Below are 24,965 nucleotides of genomic sequence, written 5' to 3'. Positions count from 1 at the left end.
GATCAGCGGGATTTTTTTTTTTTGGTAGTGTTTGTTTGTCCAGCGGGTCAGGTGGGAGGCCAGCAGAGCTGAGGTAAATCACGGCTGAACCCTCGCGACACTTTTCAATCAAAGAGCCAAAAATGTCACGACAATAAATTGATCAGGCAGCCACATTAATGCCCTGCATAAAACCATTTAACTATAACTTTAAGTCAAAATGGGCCGTAAAAGGTTTTTCGGTTTCGTGTTTGTTGTTTTTATACCAGAAACTTTCGAAACTCTTGCCAATCCAAGTCTGGCAACATATGCTATATAAAAATATGGCTAGGGCTTTCCGTCTTTTATTCAATCCTCTATAATCTGCGCTTAGCAGCTGCTTTTCGGGCTACCAGCTGCAGGGTATTTGAGCTTCTTTGGCTTTATTTTTCAAAAGCAAACATCAAAGAATGTCAGCCATCAATGTCAACAGCTTGACTTGAATTTTATGCAAATGCTTCAAGTGTCACGGACTAAAATGGCAATTGAAACGCTAATGATGACATTTGGCAGGCCTAAACACAGCGAATGCCCCGCCCCCAATACAGAAGAAAAGAAAACAATAACAAACTAAAAGCAACACACACACACATACAGGCAGTCGGTGTCTGTATTTGTGTTTGTGTGCTTTTCCGTTTCCGGCGCGACCAAGAAAACATTACAAATCGTTTTTGGCTGCCACTTGGCTCTGCGCTGTGCCTCCGTCTAGGCCTCTGGCATTTTTTGGAGGCATTCAGCCAATTGACAGGCTTCAGTCGCTCGTAAAAAAATCAAGCAACAACGTAAGAAAAATGATGCGCAGACAAACTACGCAAGGAACACAGCACAACAAAACAAAATATCCCGTCTAAAAGTGTGCTTAAATATTTAAGATGCTGCGCTGCGACGTTGCCAGACTCAAAGTTGTTTTCTTTATTTTTTCTTTGGCGTTGGAAAAACATTAAAACGCATTTAGCAGGCTCTTTTCCACTATGTACATAAAAAACCGAAAGAAACGAAAAAAATGTGTTGCCTACATTTTCGGGCATATAAATACTTATTATCGCTTATTTGAACTTGCAAACGCGGCGGCTGCTGCTTTTGTTGCTGCTGCTGAGGCTTGTGATTTAGTTTTATTTGGGCAAAAGTGTTTCCTCAACATTTTCGCTCTTCCGCTGTGCGTGGGCTGCTGCGTATGTGTGTGAAAATCGATTTTTTGTTGTCAGAAAAAGAAGAAAAAGAAAAGGTCAAAAACAATAAAAGCCTAAATACACATACGCGCCTTTGAACTGGCTTTGATAAAAGCAGCAGCAAGCAGCACCCAAAAACAGAGCAAAACTGGGGACCACACCAGAGAAATATAAAGATTTTCGGGAATTGTGTGGGTGGAGTAAGGCCGTGTAAACCTCCAATCAATGGCTATACGTCGCTTTTGGTACGTGTGAATTTAAGCTGATTAAAGAATTTGGGATTGAGCAGGGGGCTGGAAGCGAGCAGATGTACACCAAGAAAGAATGAAGCAGCAGCAAAAACAGAAATTGATGTCTGCTTTTAGGCGCTGCCCTTAGCCTCTTTGGCCCTTATTTATGCCTTTTGTCTGTATGCGGCTTTGTTATTGGGCTTAGTGGCAAATTTTTTAATTTGCGCCGCCCGCTTTTAGCTCGTCGGCCGAAGCCAATCATCTTGCGCCAGACAAGTTCCAATCTACTCGCTAAGCATATACCACACATAGCACAATATAAATTCAATTGAATTTGTCGCCTGCTTTCTCTTTTTATTGCGTACATTCAACATACTTAAAATATACTCACAGACATTCCGCTGTGTTGCACGCTAATAAGCCAAGTTTTTCGTTGGCCGTAAAAGCCGCCGAGCAGTGCCAGGTAAAGTGTCGATAATGAAATTGGCCAGCGTCAGCCTAGCCGAAAAGTAGGCAACACAAATTGGCGCCAATACAATTCAAATGCGTAATCATGCGAATTGGCAACAGCAGCAGCAGCCTTCACAGATATCGACAGATGGAGGGGCGGCGCTTGGCATAGGAAAACTGTGCACAAATGAGAAAAGTTTTTGCAGCCAACGCTGCGTATTATTATTATTAGTTTTTCGCCTCCCACGCTGCCCGAGAAAGTTTTGCGCCTGTCGCTTATTAGAAGCACGTTGTTGTTGTTGTTCTTGTTGTTAGGGTTAGTTTCTCTGTATTCGGGCTTTTTCATAGTTCATTGCTTTTCAATTTGATGAGGCGTTGTCTGTAATAATCAGGCTGCCTGCGCAGCCAGAAAATGAGCCGCTCAAAGTTTTTTGTTTTGTTATCGATAAGAAAATCGAAAGGCGAATGGCGAATTTTCACATACGTTTTCCGACTGACTGACTGATGGATGGACTGACAAAGCAATTGTATATTTAATTTTCTCTCTCTTTATGCATCGCTCTCTCTCTCTCTCTCTCTCTCTCTCTCTCTCTCTGCTTTTGTTAATTTACTTTGTAATTTATCAAGGCAATGTGTGTGTGTGTGTGTACGCATATTTTTATGGAGTTGATTTTTAATCTTTTGCAATCATTTTTGGGCACAGCGCGGCAAAGGAAATGAATATTTATAAGTATGATGAATGAGCCAAGACGGAAAGCAGGCAGCAGTCAGCTGATTTACTGACGTATGACACACGAAACGCACACAAATATGCACATACACGAACACACACCCAGGCAGAAGCAGCTCAGGATAAAGGTAAGGAAATTAATGCGCATTTAGAAACATAAATCTGTGTTGCGCTCAAGGAAATGGCACGGATTTCACAATTTATTTATGTACGAGAGAGAGAAAGAGAGAGAACTTGTAAAAGAGAAAGAATGAGATATAGAGACAGCTTGTGTCAGTTCTTTGCCACGCACACACACACACATTGCTTGAGGAACGCTGCGTATGAGTAATATTAATTTGACTTTAAGTCGCTCGCTCGCCCGTTCACTCGCTTTGCTCAATTTGCCCAAGCTGTGTGAGTGTGCGTGTGTGTGTTTGTGTGTGTGTGTGGGTGGGGGGCGTGCAGTTTAAAAATACGCAACGCAACGTAACGTCAACGTATGCAATTTACGTGACATCATTACGTGTTAGACAAGTACAAATTACGCGTAAAAGCGAGAGACGTAAACGAAGACGCAGATGAAGACGAAGACGAAGCTGGCGACAATATGAGTTTGATAATGATGAAACATGAACGTGTATGTGAGTGTGTATTTGTGAGAGAAGGAGAATATCAAGATAAATAACTAAACGTGTGCATTCGTATGTGTGTGTGTCTATGTGTGTGTGTGTGTGTGTGTCAGGGCAAACGAAATGAAAGTCATCAGACTTTAGATATGGCACACAGAAAATTGCGTATGCGACACAGACAAAAGGCAAAGGAAAATGTGCAACAATCTTAGTCTTTTTCAAAAGAGAAAGGACGGGAAGCGGTCAGCATTCACTTGAGTTAAAATTGATAAAATTGCAGAAGAAGGGCAATAACGAGCAAGTCTTTTGAGTTGGCCAAATTCAGAGCACAATACCATTTGGTCTGATCACGCGTAAAATTAGGCGTGCACATGTTTTCTGCTTGATTTGACTTTAAATAAATTCAAGTGGCTTAAACGAAAAACTACAATAACAACAAACTGCAAATGTCAGCGCTAAAGTTGCAGCCGACTTTAGCTGAGCTCTCAACCAAGCAATTAAACTTGTCCTTGTATAATTGCATTTGGCCTAGGCTTTTGGGCCTGAACAAAAGCCAAAGTCAAAAGTCGGAAATGCTGTTGAGTTGCCAAGTGCGTTGCTGATAGCGGCCAGAAAGTTGAGAGCTTTAATTTCTTGGAAATTTGTTGGCCAAAAAGTAGCAGCAGTCGCAGCAGCAGCGACAGCACTCGCAGTAGCAGAGACGAAATACAAACAAAGCAACAAACAAAAATGTCGACTTGATTGCGTTGCTGATGGGCCGGGTCGGGAACTGGCCCTCAACACCAGACCTGCTGCTCCTAGCTAGCAGTGACAGTAAAGAGCAGCAGCAGCAGCAGCAGCATCCAGAGCGACACAATTGTGCGGACAGATTGCCGCCGCGTTGCCAGCGCTGCAACTTGAAGTTTGAATCCCCAGCGGATTAGAAAAGTTTAAATTGTTGCCGCCAAGCGCTCCAAGAGCTCAACGGAGCAGAGCCGAGCCAAGCGAGCTGATGGAGAAATCGAAGCAACTGGCAAATGAACGTTGAATGAATGAAGGGAGCAACGTAACGATTAGTGCTTTCATGTCCTTTGGCAAAGTTTAAAGGTCATCCGTTTGTATAGCTGATGGCATCCTTCGTTTCGAGTCCTGCTGCTCTGCGTTGCTCAACTCGCCTTCTGCTGATTTGACACATCAACTTTGTCAAGTTTTTGCCACAGCGACGGACGACCGTCCACCGACCGTCAACGTTGACTCTTATGAGCAATGGCTCTGCATTCCCTCTTTCTTGCCATATCTCCTATTACTTTTTTCTTTCACTCTGTGTGTGTGTGTGTGTGTGTGTGTGTGTGTGTGTGCACAAGCAATTTGTGCATTGGACATTTTGGGCGCTGTGCTGCTTTGATAAGCGTTGCCAGCTTGAAAATGTCTTAAAAGATTGCGCGGAGTGCACTGACTTTTGTGGCAGCCACCTGCCCCTCGGGCAACTCAATTTCGTGAGCATACTCTTTGCCCAACCAATTTCGAAACGTATGTGCGCTGTTTGTTCGCTTACGTAATTGCTTACGTTACGTAGGCATAACGTCAAATCAAACTGCAGCTGCGCATAAAAGCATGCATCTGTAACATAACTGTGACAATAGATCTGCTTACGTTTTTGCTTACGTGACGTAAGTTATTACGTTATATATGCATTAAGGCATTTAGATGACATGTTTCATATTTTTCTACCTAGCTTTGCAACTCTCTTAAGTACAGTTTTCTGTTTATAATATTAAATTTAAATTCTTCCAATATGTTTAAAAAAAATGAAAAAAAAAACAAGCCACCATTTTGCTGCCTCATGCATAATGAGCTTGTCAATAAGTTTATCAATGCAAGAACTACTCGAGAAATGACCCAAAAAGAAAAATCAAGTGCTGTGTAAATTATGCAAATCTTTGCCCACTTTTTGTACGTATTCCAAAAGGTTTCGAGGGCTTCGGCATGGGGGCTGTGCTGTCAGAAACAAGCGTGAAACATGACAACAGCGGGGCAGCCCAGTAAAAACAATATGGCGCCCTGACCTGGGCAGGGCAGAGCAGAGCAGAGCAGAGCTCCCTTGTCCGGCAACCATTGCCTGCCATTGACAGTTCCACGTTGTTTTGCTATAACTTTTTTCACCCTCCATTTTCTAAACCAGTGCTGTGTTTTCTTTATTTCTTTTTTTTTCATGATTTTCTCTTTTCCATTTTTTTTAAATGTCAAATTTTTGCAGACAGTTTTGACAGTTTATCGAAGCACACCCGTAATTTCAGCTGACGTGTGTTGTAGGTGTTGAAAGGAGGGGGAGGAGGAGGGAGCAAGGCTCAAGTTTGGGTTCGTGTTCGAATTCAGCACATACTTAGACAAGGTGTGAATAGAAAGTTTCGTTGACGCTGCACTTTTGCCCAGGAACCGAACCCAAGAAAACTTCCATAAAGACGATGGGTCAAGTTTTGGACGGTTAAATGTGTTTGGCAGTAAAGTAATTATATTTCTGGGCACCTATGGCGACTTGATTGGTGAGCGGCAAATTGAATTGCCAAATGGAAAAGTGAAATAAAATTATATAGTATTTGTCGGTCATAACTTTGGATTTGATTACTTACCGCTGCGACTTTCATTTTCAGCTGGCTTCAGCTGTAAAGCACGGTTCATCTGCAAAATAGAGAATAGAGATGTCATGAAAAGTTTGCTTACAAGTTTGTTGCTCAATTTAATTTATAAACAAGTCACTTTGACACTTGTGTATTCGATTTTTCTATTTAATGATAATCAACTTGCTTTTCTGTTCCAAAAACACGTCAATTACTCAGCTCTTGAGCACTAAAAATCCCATTATCAAATTCATTTTGGCAATTCTACCATCAACTTTCGATGATGTAGCACTCTTCATAAACACCTTCAAGCCTCGTCCACAGCACAGAGCAGTTTCAAGCATTTAAATGCCACTCAATATGCAAGCCCATCTTTTGGCTGCTCTGTCTCTCACTATCCCTCTCTCTCTTTCTCCCTCTCTCCATCTCTCTCTTTCTATGGAACTCTCTGCACATTTGCGCTCATTGCCTTTTACCCACGACTGGGCAGCCACATCCTGTGCCGCTTCATGCATCATTAAAGCTTAAATCTCACCCAAGCGACCCATGTCGACTGGCGGGCAACACTTAACGCCCATCTACATCCACATCGACATCCAACTCCACCTTCATATGAACCGTGAGCAACCCCAACGGATGGCAGTGACTGTAGCTGGGCTACGTGTTGTGGTCACCTTTTGGTTTATGGCAAATGAGTAATATGGGAGCCATACGAAAAATGCCATTAAAAGACGTTGAAATGAAATACATTAAAATAAAACTTAATTGAAGGCTTTATGCTGTGGCCGTTACCGCAAAACCGAGCAAATCAATAACCAAGACCAAGACCAAGACCAAGACCGAGAGAGACACCCATTTGATGATTGCCTTTTTATATAAACCAGGTGTCATTTTGGTCGCTCGGCCTTAGATGGGCCCATCACAGTCATTAGTTCGGCAATGCTTGTCGGAGGAGTACGTCGTCGACGCCGACGACCTGGTTGATTGCCCGATTGCCCGGCCGTATGGTTATCCAGCTGTCTGTTTGCCTGTCGCATGCATATTTTATAATCAGCCATTAGTTTGCGGCAATTGAAAATGATTGTAGCTTTTAACTGCAAAATTCAATTGCTTTATGTGGCACAAGCTCGACGGCGTGTCGTAAAATATTTAATGTTCTAGGCGGCTGCAAATAGAGTTTTGCTAGTTAGTAGTAGTATGTCGGGCTAGTAACTCTTTTTAGTTGGTAATTCGGCTACCGTAACACACAATCCATTAGTCGAGCAAGTAATTAAAATTGCGATTTATGCATGCGCATGAACAAGGCCCCAATTTGGGCGCCCGCTTGTTTGTAATTCAATTATGTTAATGATTGGACAACATTTACCGTATTTACATTAATGCATAATGAATGAACAGAAGGTCTGCACGAGCACTCTCTGCCCTCCCTTTACAGCTGCTGCTCTAGTCTGCTCAGCTCGGCTCTGTTCCTGACTGGACTCTGCCATGTGCGCCTAAATGCATGCTGCGTTTTATTTTGGCTGGCTGATTTTTTAATTGTAATGCCAACGCTAGAGTGGGCCTATGGGAGGGGGAGCTGTGGCCGGAGCTGTCGCACTAAACAGTCAACGAATGGGCGGCTGTGATGGCAATTAAGTGCATTTCTCTGTCTGACCAAAGGCATGCCGGCCACGCCTCATTGCCCACATCCACGCCGCAATTGGCGTCGAGCATAAATTCGCTTTTGCCTTTACTCAAAGCTCAGCTGGATAAATTAAGTGGTCGATGAACTGAAGCCTTGTTGATTTTGTATACAGCGACGCCAATGCCGCCATGTTGTTGACAGTGACAGGATGCAGGAGGATTCTTGTTGTTTTTGTTGTTGTTGATACTAGGACTGGGTCTGGGACTGGGACTAGCGCTGGCACTGGCACTGGCGATGACGCCGCAAAATTTAAACCAATGTTTAACCAAAAATGTTCATTTAGTCGCACGTTCGTTGGGTACGTTTCTGCGGTCTGAATTGGTCGGGATTGACAACGTTTGGTTACGTTGGATGGAGGCGGTGCAAGCTACGAGTCGGCGTCTGTGGCTGGTAAATGATTGATGTGGCCGGGGTAATAAATTGGAAAACGTTTCCCAGCTCAAGCTCATGCCCACACACAAGACCATCTTGGCCAGAGCGTGCAGCTAAACTCAACTCAGCTCAGCTCTACTCTGCTCTGCTCTGAGGGCTGCCATTGTATGCAATGCTTTTTGCAGCTTGTTGCCGCCTGCTCCTGCTTCTGCCTGCTGCTGCCTGCTGCTGCCTGCTGCTTTTGAATGCTTTATCAACGCCAACACCCGCAGCTGCTGCTGCACAGCATGCAAAAAACCAACACTGAAATGCTCACATATTGAGCCATGCACATGAGTCTGAAGTCCGAACAGTTTGAGGCAGCATAATTGTCTGGCTTCTGTGTGCAGTTTTTCATGCCCTGATATTGTGCATTTTTGATTGCAGTCGTTGGTTAATGAACTCAATGTACGATCTGAGGTCTATTTGACCTCAATTTGTTGGAGTTTTATAAACTGTTAGGCTTAACCAAGGAATTTATTAAATATCTTAAACTCTAGATTAATTAATCAATAAAATAGCGAACAGGCTAACAGTCAGTGAATAGCCTGCCAATAGAGTAACTTAACTGAAATAACATTGCTAAGGCATCTCAAATACCACAGACTCTGCTGTTACTTCAGCTGCGGCTGCTCGTTCTGTTTGCTGACTGCAGGCTTTGTGTTCGCTTGGCACAAAGGCCTTGCTAATTATGGGTAGCAGAAAGGTTTCCCTCTGTATGTATGGCTGTGTGTGTGTGTGGTAGGTTGCGTAATTAGCGAACATAATTTGAAATTTAAATGTAGCCAAAAGCCAAAAATGCGTAGCAACCCACATCTTTGGGAAGCCTTTCAGAGTCAAAATGTTAATTAAATCTTTTGCTGGCGAGTACGAAAAAAAATAACTAAATAAAAATAAAGACCAACAAAAATGTTTTGACTTGGCCCTAAAGATGCCTCAGCACACAATTAGCCTTATGACAAAGTGTTGAGCCGTTGACAAAGAGCAATAGCAGCGAGGGCCATGGAGTCTAGGCTAGTCGGGGGTGGGTAGGGGTGGACAGGGCAAGTCGGCGCCACTGGCAACGTAAACCGCAAATTTTAGCGCCTCGACAAGTCGTGCATGACATGGCGGACTAGTCCAAGCGACGCCGCCTACGCGTATGCAATGCCAAAAGTGCCAAGTGCCAAGTGCCAAACTGCCAAGCACTATGCGACTGTCTATGTCTGTGTAAGTGTTTGTGCGCCTGTGTGCGTGTCTCTGTTTGTGTGTGTGTGTGTGTGTGTATTGGGTGCATGAACCCCACATAAACTGCGTTAGTTTATGATGCCCAAGCGCGCTAAGTGAGCAAAGAGGAGAAGCCAGTCAAGCCGTAAGTGCCTACATCTGCATCCCTCGAGCCCGCACTCGCTGCAATTAGAATGCGGCGCCGTCTATTGAACCAAGCCAAGTCAGGGCTGCCCAACTACGCCCACTGCTTTGAGCCTTACTTTTGCCGTCTCTCTCCCTCTCTCTCGCTCACTGTTTGTCTGTCTCTGTCGCTCTGGTCAGTTGCGCATTGTTGTTTTTATGCATTCGCCAACTCAACTACATAAAATGGAACAACGAAAATGCAATTAAAACTACGTTTTATGGCTTTGTTATGGCAGCAGCAGCAGCAGCAGCAGCAACAGCGGCTAACAGAGAGAAATCCGCCACATGAAAAGCGATTTTTATTATGCTTTCGACAACGAGAACTGCCATCGTGATGATGATGATGATGTTCGCGATGATCATTCTCGTACGTAGTTTGGAAAATGGTTTCGAATTGAGTGCGCTGCAAGTTTCTGTTGATAGAATCGTAATACTCATAGCTTGTGCTCTAAGCAATGTTTGCTTATTGAAAACGCAGCTCGCCCCTAGTTTATTATATACGATACGGGTGTTTTTTTGTTGTTTTCTTTAGAAATTTATCAAAAATCATCAAAAGTTTACGCAAAAGTTTTTTGTGTGCAGCTGCTGATAGAGAGTTGAGAGTTGCGCTCAACAATTTTTGTCACTGGCAAAGGCAGCAGGCATCGGGCATCAGGCTGCTGGAGGCATGTGGGCGTGTAGGCGTGTGGGCGAGGGGAGGCACCTAAAAGCAAAGACAATGTTGCGCCTCAAGCGTGCAACGGCAAAACAAACTAACGAGCTAGCAAGCAAAACAATAGCATGTAGCATGCTTTTAGGGGCAGACTTTCCCCTTTTACTCTCTCCCTCTCTCTCTCTCTCTGCTTCTTACTCATTGCCTGGTTTACTCCCGTACTGTCTGTCTTTTCGTAACAACCTGCCATAACTGTAGCTTAATCAAAAGTTTTTGCACTGCTGTTAGGGCGCTAGCTGCAGGGCAACGGCGACTATCAACCGCAACTAACACTGGGGCAGGCACAACTACACACTATATCATCCACATCCATATCCACATCCACATCCTTGGCATCCTTTTGATACTAATCAGTGGTGCTTCTCATGCGAGGCTGCTTTTTATGTTCGTTCTCACCCACGTTGCACGTTTGTTGTGGCTGCAGCGCTCGCTTCGCTCAATGGGCAACTACTTTTTTCACTCTTCCTCCCTGTCTCTCTGGCTCTTTTATATATCTTTGATATATGAAATATAGCAGCTGTATATAATGGTCGCCATGCTCGTGTTTGCAATTAGCAAGTGGCAATTAAAGTTGGTCTGGCAGGCCAAGATACATTGAGCCATTGGCATTGAGCAGCAGCAGCCAAAGGCATAACTGCAATCTTTATTAATGCCATATTGTGGCGGCAGACAATTGCTTGACCATTATCTAGACACGTATATACTGTTGCTGGAGACAAAAGAAGTCCTAATAGATACTTTGTATTTGAAATATTATTTTATACATATTTTTTAACTTTTTTTTCCAGTTTGTTTTTAAAGTTAAATGTGAAAAAGCTTATAGGTGCGACTGGGGTTGAGAAGTGTGTAAATTCTTTTAATATCTTAAACATTTAACACAGATTCTACGCAAGTTAATTCATGAGAATGAATGCTATAAATGCTGAAGAAAAAATGCCTTAAATAATATTCGCTCATTTTAAAGAGCCCCCAAAATTGCGCTATAAATATTGAGCAGTGTTTTTTTAGCACACAGAGCCACATATACGCACTCTCACACACACACATAGATATACAGAGCACGCAGATTACGCAAGCGAAATCAATATTATTTTATGTCGTCCTGAAATGACAGCCCACATGTGCCCAAATCTTGTCATAAAGTACGTATGTCTCGTCCAGGGCTGTGTATCTTTAGCTTGTTTTGCTAATTCCCAATTCGACTGCCTATATTTATATTTACTTTAATAAACATATTCATATACATACATGTCTAGCTAATAAATTAGGCGAACTAATGTTTTGTCAGACGCCGTCGTGTCGAATGGCCTCTAATTAATGGCAAACCTTTCAAAGGGCTACACCTTGGTTTTATGCCTTGGCTTGGCGCAAGTATTTCTCATATATACATTTGCGGACAGGACTCCGTGTCCTGGTTGGGTGGGTCATTAGCATGCGTTAAAATGCCGTTAAATGTGTAACGGAAACTCGACGCAAGGACATGCCATATAAATTTTGTTTTTCTTTCAGTTCTTTCTGTTTTATTATGTTTGTTGCTTCGTCGCCTCGCATAATAAAAATGTCATAAATATTTCGGTCGTCCTTCTGCTGCTTTTGCTGCTGCTGCTGTTAATTTTTTCTAATTGTCTAAAATTTAGATAATTACATGCCATTAATTATTTACATAATAACGATTTTTTTTCGGCTTTTTGTCGTCTTTTTTTTCTTTTTGCTTCACAATTTTGTGGTCGACTTGGCCGGCCCATACATACGTATATATCCAATATATTGCTGGTATATGCGGGGCGTAAAATTAAATTTACATAATTTATGACTTACTCAGCTCAAAATGTGTGAGTGTGGGTGTGTGTTTGCGGCATGTGCCGTGTTGCATAATTTTAGGCATTTTTGTTTATTGTGGCGTAAAATTTGAATTATGAATAGGAATACACTCACACTCACACTCACACACACACACCGACACAGCAAGCACGTAAACTGTTTGCTGCTGTGGATATATGTATTTTTTCCCGTGTTAGGGTTACATTCTGGGGTTATTAGTAATTTATTTGCATATTTTGAGGAGCGGGCGAGCTGTGGGCGCAGCAGGCAGCTGATGGACACGCAGGGAGCGCTGCCTCTGGCATTTGAGTTGCCTCTGTCTTTTGTGTCAACTTGGCCGGGCACAAAAGTCAGTCAAGTGTCGTTTTCGGAAGACATAAATTTTGAGCCGGGTGGCCGGAGTGAGCAGTGTGAATGGGCGTACGTATGTGTGTGTGTGTGAGCTCTGCACCAGGACAGGTGTCCTGGATGAAGGCAAATATAATTGAATAGCGGAAAAGGTTTCACATGGATTTAAAATGGCGTGTGTCTGAGGCACAATGGAGCCAAGGGAACTGAAGCAAATGAAACGCGCTTAGTTGGTTTTATTGCTGAATGGAATCGGCAGCACAAAAAGCTATATAAAAGGAGGCTTAAGAAGTACAAGAAAAAGCTTTGAACACGCCCACAATTATGAATTGCAAGATCAGAAAAAAAAATAAAAAATTACCAATAAAGTAAGTAAAAAAGTTCTGCTTGAAATTAAAATTTATGCATACCTTAAGCTCAGTTTGATAACAGTTCGATTATCGATGCGTCGAATATTGTTTTAGATTTATTTAAAGCCCGCATGTGTAATTCTGCTTGCCAAGCTAGAAAAAATCTTAAGCATGCCAGGGTACATCATTGATTGGTTGCCTAGTCAAAGCAACATTTAAAGCATACCTTTTTGAGCTGAAGCCCACTCAAAGCGGCTTATATAATGGCCAATACAACATTTTTGTTGCATACCAGCCGGCGCACGCAAGAAATGCTTATAAATTACATAAGGCTGAATGCGAGGGAGGGAGAAAGAGAAAGAGAACGAGGAAGAGTGAGAGTGAGAGTGGCTGCTGTGCCTTCTCCAACAAAGCACTCAACTGTGAAAATGTCTGTTAAGGCCAACACACACAGACACACACACACACAATCACGCACACACGCACGTGAACAGCCTCCACTCATGTGTGTCCTATATAGGGCTACCTTGCTGTCAACAGGATGACAGTTCATATGGTATATGGAGATACATGTATACATATATATAGAAATATCTATATATATATATATATATATATATATATATATATATATGTATGTATATATATAGCATGCTAGAGGAGCCATAGCCATGCCTTTAACTGTCAATTGAGTTGGCATGTTGGCAGTCTCTTGACTTATGTTCAATATGAAATGCGCATAAGCACACACAGATACCAGCACACAGAAACACACACGCACGCAGACTCATACACAAGCGTAGGCCCAACATATTGCCAAGTCAGCCAAGTTGTAGGCGCCTTTCTAATGCCTGGCACGTATTTTAATTGATTTGTGCGCGCAGCAGAAGCAGCTCATTACATGACCAAAGCTGCGCCCGGGCTACAAATTGAAAAACACCATGCGAAAATAAATATAACAAAAAAAAAAATCTATCTATAAAAAAATAAATCACTTTCAACAGCGTTTCAGGCAATGCAAACAAACAAATAAACAAACAAACGGGAGGCAGGAGGCAGAAGGTAGCTGGAGCAGAAGGATACTCGTGTAGTCGTGTATTTGCTCAACGAGTTTGATGTCTGATGATGATGCTCCATTTATTATTAACTTGAAATGATTTCGGGCTGGCCGCGTGGAGGTGACGACGCAGCGATTGAATGCACGACTGCATCAAATGGCAACTTCTCCCTCTCTCTCTCTTTCTCTCTCTCTCTCTCTCTCTCACTCTTACTCTCTGCAACTCTCTCTCTCTCTCTCTATCTCTCTCTGTGTATCCGTATCCGTATCTGTAGCCTGTGCCTGTGTATTTCAATCTGCGTGTGTACACACGTGTGAGTTCAATTGGAAAATCGTGTGCTGCATACGCTGCATGTTGTTTTTGTAAACAGCAGCGCGCACATATCTCAGCGCAATGCGAGCCCTGCCTGCCAGTGTGTACACACTTTAAGATACAGATGCGTCGCAAATTTACATATATATCTGCGTTTAATATTTAATATTAAATTTTGTTGTGCCTTAAAGAAAAACGAGACGCTATAGTAGCTGCATTCTAATCCAGTTTATCATAATTGACATTTATTATTTTTACTCTGAATTTGGCACTACATCGCATCGGTATTTATTTGGTTTATAAGATTGAACAGGCTATACCACATGTTCCCTTGTGCGGCATGTGCATACATTTTAAGAGGGTGCACCCGTTGCAAAAAAAAAATAAAAGAAAGACTCTTTAGCTACGGCCGTTTGTCAGCTTTTGCCACTTGACAGTCGCCCCGAGGCTTTGAGGCTCTTTTGCTCCTCCCTCGGGCATTGCAAATTTATGCACACAACTCCCGCCCCCCCTCTAACGGCCAGCCATCCGTAAAGTCCTTAGCTCTTTGCCATTTAGCCAACCCCAAGTGCAATCTTCTGGGTGCCCCATTCGTGCTCCTTTGGTCTCTTTCTGCGTCTCACTCATATATCAAAGTTGCGCCAAATGAAAAGCGACAGTCGACAGTTCAGAGTTGAGACTCAAGAATCGTTGCCGCCTGCCTTGCAATTTATAAATTGCAAACAAAAAAAATAAGAAAAAGTGAAGGAGAGTAAAATGAAACAAAGGGACAACATTTGCTTATATTTTATGCAATATGCCAACCGCGTTTTATTAAGCAAATTACGAGAAATGCGCAAACGGGCAACGAGAAACGCTCGAGTCGACCAAATCTCAACACAGGATGCCCTCAAGTCCTACTTATGACCTTGGCAAACAGCCTAACGCGCATTCTCTTAAGCAATTTAGCAAACAGACTCCACTCAAGCCGAGGCGAGTCGCGTCAACTGAGACTCACAGCTCTTAACGCACATTTTCATATATAAATTATTAATTTTGTATGCCCAACCACACACACACACACAGATTCATACACACACCCAGAAGAAACAAAGCGTGGGGGCTGTAGGCGGCGGCAATGGCGAGTAAAATGCATTTTGTGCTCCATTAAATAATAAAAGCAAACGTGGCAGATAGCAGCCTCCAGATAGCGGCCATATACGACGAGTATACACAATAAAAATCTTACACGAAGCGCATAAAAATAAACCAAAGAAAGCCCCCCTGACTCACAAAGGAAACGGAACGAATCTCAGGTCTCAGACTTGGCTGCTTATCTAAGCCCAAAGTCGAAAAAAGACCCCATTGTGATTTTTAAGTTGTGTGCGTGCGAGTGTGTGTGTGTGTGTGCTTTTAGGCGAGAGTGCATAAATAAGTAAAGAAATGCCTGTCGCTTAAGATTACAGGGCAAATAAGCAGCGCTCAGGACATTTGAATGCTGCCACCGACACGCACTTACTTATTCATAGTCAGGTCTGTGTGTGCATGTGTGTGAGTGTGAGTGTGTGTGGGAAGCGTATAAAAATCAGCATAAACAGCAATTGTTATGGGCTGTGAATGGAACACGTTACAATTTAAATATTCGTTACTCGTTACTCGTGACTCGCTACCCGTTACTCGTGAGGCACAAATCAATGACATAGAAAGCTATCAGAGCTGCCAGTCAACAGTCAAGAGTCAAGAGTCGAGTGTCGAGCCAGATAAGCTCGGAGCAACACTTTAATTTAGTTATGAGTTACCAAAACTTGACTCGATACTCGAGCAGCACTTAACAGGCAACCACTTTGGTAAGTGGTGGGGGTGGGGGTGGCGGTGCCTAACACGCACGTGTCCTTGCCAATGACAAGGGAAATTTAACAACTTTCAAGTTTAATTTGCCAAAAGTAGCAATCAAGCAGGAGCCAGGCAGAAATAACAACAAGGTTAAGGGTTGAATCATTTTTTTTTTTTTAGATATGTGTCGCTGTGTGTGTGTGTGTGTGAGACAACCCTTTCGACCTAATTGCATGGAAGTTGTTACGCTGCCAGTTAAATGTAAAAATTAAAATGTATAAAATGTATATAATTTATATTAAACTTGTAGACAGAGCAGGGAGCAGCGAGAGACAGAAAGACAGAAATGTCAGTCAGTCAGTCATTCAGTCAGTCATTCAGCCAGTCATTCAGTCGGAACGCAGCCTGTTTTATGAGGTGTTAAGTGGGCTTAAATTAAAAGTCGTGTTGAGCTGGGGTATGTTGGGGGGAAAGGGGCTGCTGTGGGGCTGGTGCACTTAAATGTGTTGAAATGTTTGCGTATTTGTTCAAGTTATGGCAAAATACCGAGGAAACAGAAGCAAAACACTTGAGCCCAGGCAGTGCGACCCCTCTGTGAACCCTAACTGACAAAACGACCTCTCGAAGCCCGAAGCCCGACCCCCAACCAGAAGCGGCCTCCTTGTTGTTTCATTAGCGCGCAAAGGGCAAGAGAGAAACTTGATTTTTGTTTGTTTTGCGTCTTTACATGTGAGCCTTATAAATTTGTATTTAATAAACTTTGGAGAGTGACGTTCTGAGTGGCCCTCCTGGTCGGATTATGCGGCTGCAGCAGGCTGAGGCATTTATAAGGCGAAGCTGCGTAAGTTCGCAGCTTTCGCTTGATTAATCATGAACATTTTGTTATGTCATCATTTGTTAATAAGCTAGCGGAACTCTATAATAATAACATTACTACAAGAGCTCTTCACAATGTATCTTCCTCTATTTAAGGGAGTGTTTGCATCTAAATAATCTGTTTATCACGCCTGGTCACTTTTTGCTGACCACGTTCATTAATTTGCTGTCGCACAGCTCGTTCGGCAGCATGATAAGATATCTTTGTAATAGATAAGCAACTATTTGAACAGACACACCGTTCCAGCCTTCCAAAGGGCAGCACACGGCGCATTTCTCACAGACACCGATGGGCGCGACAATTATAGATCCATAAAATCCAGTTCCTTGTCAGGTTCTGTTCTTAGTTGTTGTTGCGACACGTGTTCGCATTTTGAGCGAACGACAGCCAATTGCTTATTAAAATAATAATATGGCCAAGAATTAAACATCAGATTGCTACCCTCGGGGGAGGCTTAAACTAACCCCCAAACATTTACATACGCGAACAGAGACTGGGACTGAGACTGGGACAATTACGATTAGAAATCCACCCTGCACATGTGGAAACTCTCAGCTGATAATGAAAACATTTGCACAATTTTCCGAGGCATTTAATGAGCAGCCCAAAAGGACACAAAGGGATACAAGAACTTCGAGAATGAAAATCTGGGGACTAGTCAAATTTTACGAGCACATAAAAGCGACGCGTCTTAAAGTTTAAAAACACAAAGAACAAGCACAAGTAAGTCGGGCGTGCCCGACTAGGATATATCCATTTCTTTCGAGTTAAGAGTTGAAAAAACCAATTCTTAAAAGTGTATATAGCTTTTGTAGGTTCTAAAATCGACCGTTTCGTACAGAGAGAAAACGACTAGATAGCTGTACATGGAGATCGACTAAGCTCGTCGGACTGCTCAAGAATATATATACTCCATGGTGTCAAAGGGGCCTTCTTCTGGCCAACATTTATTGCACTGAAATACCCTTTGCAACCATATTCAATGGGCTGAGGGCATTGAAACAAAAACAAGGCAAGCAGAAGGCGATACACAGACGAACACACACGCTGAGATGCGAATGCCTTTGATCATGAAATCATGTTGCCGTATAAAATGTAAGTTTTTTGCTGGGACTTGAACTATCGACCCAAGAGGACAACGCCTAACCAAATGAAAGGCAAATTAATACAATCTTTGGGTCTACAGTTCCCAATTTATTGACAGCCGAAGTTTGTCGGAGATCAAAAGATGTGCTACGACTTTTGCCGGCAAGGAATTTCGCCAGAGATAGTCGGGGGGTGGCGGACGGCTGGTGTTTGTCACTAGGCAAATGGACATGTACCAATTTTCTATATATGCATGTGTGTGTGTGTGTGTTTCTTGCTCAGAGCAAGCAATAAAATAAATGGCAATGAATGACTGAGCAAATGAATAAATGAGAGAACATTTTTGCTTTGAAATTCAAATTTCAAAAGTTGTCATGACATTGTGTTTATGACAGAGTCGCACACACTGCGAGTGGGCGGAGAGGTAGAGGGAGCGAGAGGGGTATACGGGCAGTTTCGGTTTCTCTCTCTCTCTATATATATATATGTCTATTTCGCTCTCTTTTGTTTTATTCTTTTTTTGGCTGCATATTTAAAATTGAATATTTGCACGCCTTGAGCATTCGAGATTACAAAGATCTACTTCACTTATGCGCACACAAACAACCATTTGTGTGTGTGTGTTTGTGCGTGCGTGTGTGTGTGCCTTGTTGTCATTTGCATGCGTTAGATGCGTTTCTGCTATTTGCACTGCTCAAAGCCATTTTAAGCGGTTTATTTTTGCGTACGCTCTCTGCACACAAATTTCTCGTTTTATTGAATTTAAGTAGCTGTTGGGCAAAGCCCACTCTTAAAGCCACGCAAATAGCACATGAAAATTTAGGAAAATTTTCATTTTCTCTTTTGGTTCTAAGAGCTGGAGAATGTTTAAGAAGTTGAAATTATGGATAGCATATTGTAACGTAAGGAAATGTGTGGTCTCTGGTGCGAACAAAGAGCGGAATATGGGAAATTCGGTTAAGTTGAGTAAATCAACCTCTTACACAATAGCTTCGACTATCATGCTTGAGACCCTTTATTCAAGGAATACCAATCGTTCGACTCTTTCCGATGCGTGTCTATTTCAATTATTGGGAAGAATCTCTCGTAATCTGAAAGCTAAGTACCAGCACTTCTCAAATAACGCTCTGCGGCTATGCTAAACAGTTTCCTTTTCTCGTTTTATTTACTTTCATTTTTTTTCTATTTTTTTTTTTCTTTTTTTGCTTTTTAATTTTGGCCGCCGTCGAAAGTCAATTGAAGTTAAAATGAGAATTGAAATGGCTAGCAATTAAAGATGATGACGCCTTCTGCAATTTGAGCTGACGCCGGATGTATTCCGCTTTCTGCTGTCGCTTGCCGCAGGCTCAAACACTTTGCATAACATTAAGCTGCCTCGATTTTTGTTGTTGGTTTTTATCATTCTGTGTTTTTTTTTTCTTTTTGTGGGTTTTGGTTTTCTGTGGTCGACCGCAGCGCCATAAAATATGCACCCGGCACTCGGCAAATTTCACAACAAAGTAAAAGGCGACGAGGCCGAGACGAATGTTGGAGTATGCAAAATGAGTAGAGGCACAGAGCAAAGCGCCTAAAAGCATATTTCAATTAAGCTATCACCTTGAATTATTCTCACGAGCCCTGCCCAACCACCCACGCACAAACACACGCTCGCATTGCCTAAAAGCAGGCCACAGTATTTTGTCTTTTTTTTTTTAATTTTAATGTTTTCATTCAAGAGCAAAAGAAGCAGAATGCGATGACGAACGGTAAAACCGCTCGTCAAAATTTGCATTTAAATGAGGCGCAGAGGCGACTGACGGACGCGCCCCGTGTGTTCGTTCACCATACACATACACAAGCATTCATCACACACACACACACACACACACCCACACACACACACTTATATTTGAACATTTTTTTGGCTGTCTTGCGAGTGGGGTGAAATTTTTATGATTGCGGTGACTGCCAAATTGTCAGTGGTTGTGCGTGAGTGGGTGGATGGGCGAGTGTGTTTGCGCCTGACTGCATAAAATGTAAATATTCATTAATATATGTAAGCGTATCTGTTTGCCTGTGTGTGCGTACGGGTCAATGCACACACACACACACACTCAATCAGTTGCGCGCTGCGAAGCCAAAAGCAAAAACAAGCTTTGGAATTTACGAAACAGTTGAGAATTTACCAACCATATAACAACAAAAAAAATCCTTAAATGACTTCGCTTTAAATTGAATTAGTTTTTTTTAAGCGAAGCTTTGGAGTTTCGGTTGCATAGAATTGAATCACTAGCCAAAGAGCTTTGCTATTTCTGGTGTCAGGAATTTTCATAAAAGCCTAGCTTGTATAAATCACAACCTCTAATAATTATATAATAGCCATAAATAGATACTTGTGTATGGTAATTATGTCAACATTTTTGCCTTGAATGTCTAAAATTTTAATTAACAAAATAATATGGGGCTTGCAAGGCTGGCAAAGGCACAGGCATTGCAAGCTCTTAGGCATGCAAAAAATTACAATTAAAATGCAAGCGCAGCCTGTAGACAAGCAAGCGACAGGCTGCACGTCTCTTCTCAGTGCATGTGTGTGTGTGATTGTGTGTGCTGTGTATGCAAAAATGCTCGCATACTGACTGGAACACACACATACACACACACACACACACACGGAGGCATGCTCTTTCGCCCCAGCAACCATTATTCGCCTCATTCATCGTCATCCTTCATCCGGCTTGTGCTTCTGCTCCAGCTTGGTTTGGCCAAAAATTTTTGGCATAAATGCCATAAACAGTTTATTTAGCAACGGAAAATTAACTGCAAAATGTAGCAACAACAAACAACAACCAACAACAAAGCTGAAGCAGTCTGACGACTGATGATGCTACCCAAGGCAGCCATTGCCACAGCCCCAAAAAAAAAAAAAGGAAGTGGAGCTCAACTCGACGCTTTATGACGTTTTACTTCATGTGCAGCTTCATAATTAAGTGGCTCCTGAGTGGGTGTGCTGGGTGATAGGGGGCAGCGGCCTGCCTGACTAGCCCAAGTAGTTGTTGTTATTGTTGTTGTTGTTGTCGTTGTCTCATGCACTCGAGGGAGCTTTTAGTTTTGAGCCACGTGAGAAGCATCAACGCTTTGGGTTTGGCTATTTGCCATAAAAACGAGCCCCAAACGAGGTCAACGGAGACCACTAAAATTCAGTGGATACACGTATATAATCGACCCTCCAAATAGGTGTAGAATTTTTATATATATGTGCATATAGCTGGGACCGTGTAGCCCGATACATACATTTGTGTGTATACATTTAGAGAGGCACATAAAAGTGTTAGCAGCTCGTTTTCTGTACTTACTAATTTGATGGCTGGTGGTATTAATGGATGATGGCAACTTACCTGAAAGAAACAAGCAAAAGAGAGAGAGGGCATGTATTAATATTAAATGTTCAGCTGAGCAGATATTCAAGTAATTGGTTTATCTTATTAGCCAGGCCATTGGGGAATGCCCAATGATGGCTAAATAAATTCAAGAGGAATTATAACTTTAATTGGAATTAAGATAATGTGGTTGAGTCCGAACATATTAAGCTTATTATATATTTATCAAGCAGCAAAAGTAGTCGAAGGCGTCTTTCATTAAGTCTTGTTAATTTTTAAGGTATTTCCTCATGAATTTACTCTATTTTATTTACTTTAAAATGCATTAAATTCTCGTTTATTTAAAGGGTTCTTTCAAATAAAGCCCTGCTGCTTCAGGCAGCAGATGCTTAAAGACGCACTTTAAAAAAATTGATTAACAGCCCTTAAAGTAGCTGAAAAAAAAACTTTATTGAGGCAGATAGAAAATACCAAAAAGAGCTAGGTAATGTGTGGGAAAGAGAGGCAGCAAAAATAAATGTCATAAAAATTCTATTTTCGTATAAAATTTCGAAAGTAATCTAATAAATATTGATTTTCATTCGTCATCGACAACGTCAACGTTGGCGACAACAGCACCAACAACATCATCAAAAGCAGCAACAGCACCAGAAGCACCAGAAGCAGCGGCAGCAGCAGCAGCAGCAGCAGCGACTGCGGCCAAGCAGGGCGCGTTGTGTAACCCTACACGTGCACACACAGAGTTATAAAGACCCTGGACACGACACGACGACCAGGGCAGGACAGCGGCAGAGACTGGCGTAGTCAATAGTCGTTATTTGATATAGTCGAATCCAACAAGCAGCCCATGATGAAACGTGCCTGGGCGGCTGACCAGTGCGACCACATATACACGCAAGGGGCAGGGGAACGTGGGACGTGGGACGACGGACAAGGGACCTGGGACAAGGGACGAGGCCGAGCGTTCCCAGCGCTGCAAGGGATGAAATCATGCGCGCAACTCGTTTTTGGAACTGAACAGCCCAGCCGTAGGGCGGCGTGTGGACGCCACACATACTACACACACACACACAAAGAGAGCACACACACACACACACACACACACACACACATACAGTTCATTCAATCATTCAAATGTCCTTTGAACTATAAAAATACATGACACTAATAAAGAAAACGAACAAATGACACGACACTCGCTACGTTCCCGGACTCCGGCCAGGCCAGGCCCGGACCTGGACCCGGAGTCGGTCACGATAAGCAAGCCAAAGACGTTGCGGGACGCCGGCGACGCTCTACAACCTAAAAAGAAAAAAAATTGCTATTTAGAGCAATTTATAAGCATACTTTGAGGCGCCCTTTCCCCACACCCCCAGCTCGACATTTGACATTTACGAGTGCGCCGCAGCGGAGACAGCGACAGCGGCAACAGAGGGTGCGGCAGGGCGGGGCGGGGGCAGATATGGAGGAGTTTCGAGTAGAGATCCTTAACCACATAAATTTCTGGTGCGCTTCCAAACGGTTTTCTGTAGCTATTTATTGCATTTTTATGTAAAATGCGCCGTGCGGTATGCTATACTTTTTCTCCCTCCCATTTCTTTACTTTTTTGGAATACTTACGAAGGCGACATTCCTGCAAAGTTGTTTACGAGGCAAAGAGCGTAATACGTAATACGTAAATCGAAAATGCCGCCCACGCAATGACCAAATTTACGCAATTAAAGACATTTTGGGGATATATTTTATGGCATACTTTACGGCCCAGTGTCTGTCTATATGTGAGTGTGTGTGTGAGTGCAGGTAGATTCGATATAAAAACAATAAAGAGAAATACGACTTAGATAATTTTACGAGGATTTAGTCGTTGTTGTCTCTAAAGTCGGGGAAATTTGTGCAAGTTAAAATGTGATTTAGTCGGGAGTGCCCGACTAGGGGCTACCCTAAACTCCAGCGAATATTTAGCTCTTTTAGGATACAGGATCGACGCGTTCAAATATTATAAGATAATTTAAGAAATGTTTAAATGCACAAATGCGATTTATTCAACTGCTTAAGTTCTAGTTTTTTTCTGAGGAAATGTAGCAGCTTATTTCGCCCTGCAGAAACAAAGCAAAGTTGGAGGTAATCTCCGTAATCTAAGCCCGACCCCTTTTCCCTTTTATCAAAATTCATGAGTTGCGAGTGCATTGTTATCGGCGCTAAAGCTCTGGCCGTTTCTACAAGTATTTTTATGCATTCGCATACATTTTCATCTATATACAAATATATTTCGTATTGCATAGTTTCTCGGCTTAATATGATTTATCAGCGCATCTGCCGAGCTGTGCACATTTTTATGACCATATGCTGGACTCCACACACACGCACACGCACACACTTCAGCATCGACAAAACCACAACAACTGCAATACACAAAGACCAACATGAACAACAAATCAAAACGTGGCACAGCGCCTAAAAAGCTGCTAAGGCCAAACAGCACGGGGCAATAAACTACATGAAAGACTGGGCCGGTGCCGGTGCCGGGCCCGGGCCCGGCCCCTGGCTCTGGCTCTAGCTGTGGCCCATGTAATCTCTGTTGACCATAAAGATTTATAGACTATTGTAGTATGTCGTTCTCAACGCTGGCATCGGCTGCGGCTTCTGCATCGCCATCGACGTCGTCGCGGTGGCCGCAGCAATGAAAAGGAAACTTTTTGCAACTTAGCGCCAAACTTTATGCAATAATTTATATATATTGGGCGCAGCAGAAAAAAAATGAAATACCAAAAAATAATAATAAAAAAAACAATAGCGAGCAACACAAAAGGCAAGACACATAAAAGACGTGACAGCAACAAAAGCAAACGTAACGCAGCTAGAAAATAAGCAAGAAGTAAAAATAAGGCTGCTGGAAAAGGGGAATGTCCTTTCAATAAATAGAAAATATAGCACCTACTTTATATGAATTGTGTTCCTCAAAATATCTAATATATTCTTGTTTGAATAACTTTTAATATTAAATCAAATTCAGCAATATGTTGTGTTTTTTTTTTTGTCAAGAATGTAGATACTTATACTTTAACTCTTACAGGATAACATATTGCCCTTGCTATCTGAACTTCAAACAGCTTACAACAGTTAATTGCAGTTACGAAATCAATCAAGTAGTCGAAACTCCCGCCACAAACAAATGAAGGGAACCAAATAAAAATAGAGAGCTGCGGCGATGCCGGCGCAATAAAAAATTAAAAACTTGCTCCTGCGATACACCTAAGCGTTGAGCATAGACTAGGGCTGAGAGAGGGAGTGTGAGGGCGAGTTTCAGAAAGAGAGAGAGGGAGAGAGGGGGAGGGAGATACAAATAGGTAGCGAGAGCGCAACATTAAACGAGAGCGGGACTTGCACGCGAACGCGCCAAGTGTAAAAGAAAAACTTTTCAATGAGTTTTTCCTGTCGGCGGCGACGGCGGCGGCGTCGGTTATGAGCCTCCAACACGCCCGCAAGCCCCTTGTGTTATTGTTGTTTGCGTTTTAAATAGACTCAAGTGTTGTTGTTGATGTTGTTGATGTTGCTGATGTTGTTGCCGAAGTTGTTGCAGTTGTTGCTGTTGCTGCCGCTTGCAGGCATTGTCTGAAGTGCGTTTCGGTTAGCTACTTTTGCCTTATTGTTGCCTGTTGGATGCTGGGCGGTTCCGTGTTGCAAAATCAATCGATAGTTAATGGAAAATCGTTATTAATGAAAAGTTTTCCGCCCGCTACCCCACTCCGCCGCCAGCCAATCGAACGTGCACTGAGCCATAGAAAAATGCTTGATAGAGTGCAGGGCGCAAAAAAAAGGAAACGAGGGAAAAACAAAAAATGAAAGGAAAAAATTGAAAGCGTAACATTTAAGTAGCAAACTTCGGAAGCGAAATATTTTTTATATTTTTTTTCCTTGTTGTGCGTAATTTCATTTGAGTG

General features: G+C 42.5%; 1 protein-coding gene across 14 annotated transcripts in view; it reads right to left on the bottom strand.

The window, feature by feature from the left end:
- LOC6623466 (CUGBP Elav-like family member 4) overlaps positions 1 to 24,965 on the bottom strand; it is a 322,828-nt gene that overhangs the window by 113,421 nt on the left and 184,442 nt on the right. For 8 of the 14 annotated variants that reach the window (XM_032434332.2, XM_032434339.2, XM_070208199.1 and 5 more), the window contains one exon: positions 5,818 to 5,866. In XM_032434332.2, the coding sequence (XP_032290223.1) occupies positions 5,818 to 5,866 (49 nt within the window). Of the gene's footprint in view, positions 1 to 5,817; positions 5,867 to 21,000; positions 21,043 to 24,965 lie in introns of all 14 variants that reach the window. The other 6 variants (XM_002048176.4, XM_070208197.1, XM_015175993.3 and 3 more) reach the window with 1 other exon arrangement.

Source organism: Drosophila virilis, chromosome 3 (assembly GCF_030788295.1).
Source record: "Drosophila virilis strain 15010-1051.87 chromosome 3, Dvir_AGI_RSII-ME, whole genome shotgun sequence".
NCBI lineage: Eukaryota > Metazoa > Arthropoda > Insecta > Diptera > Drosophilidae > Drosophila > Drosophila virilis.
Note: the sequence above shows the minus strand (reverse complement) of the source record. Positions and strands in the feature narration are given on the sequence as shown.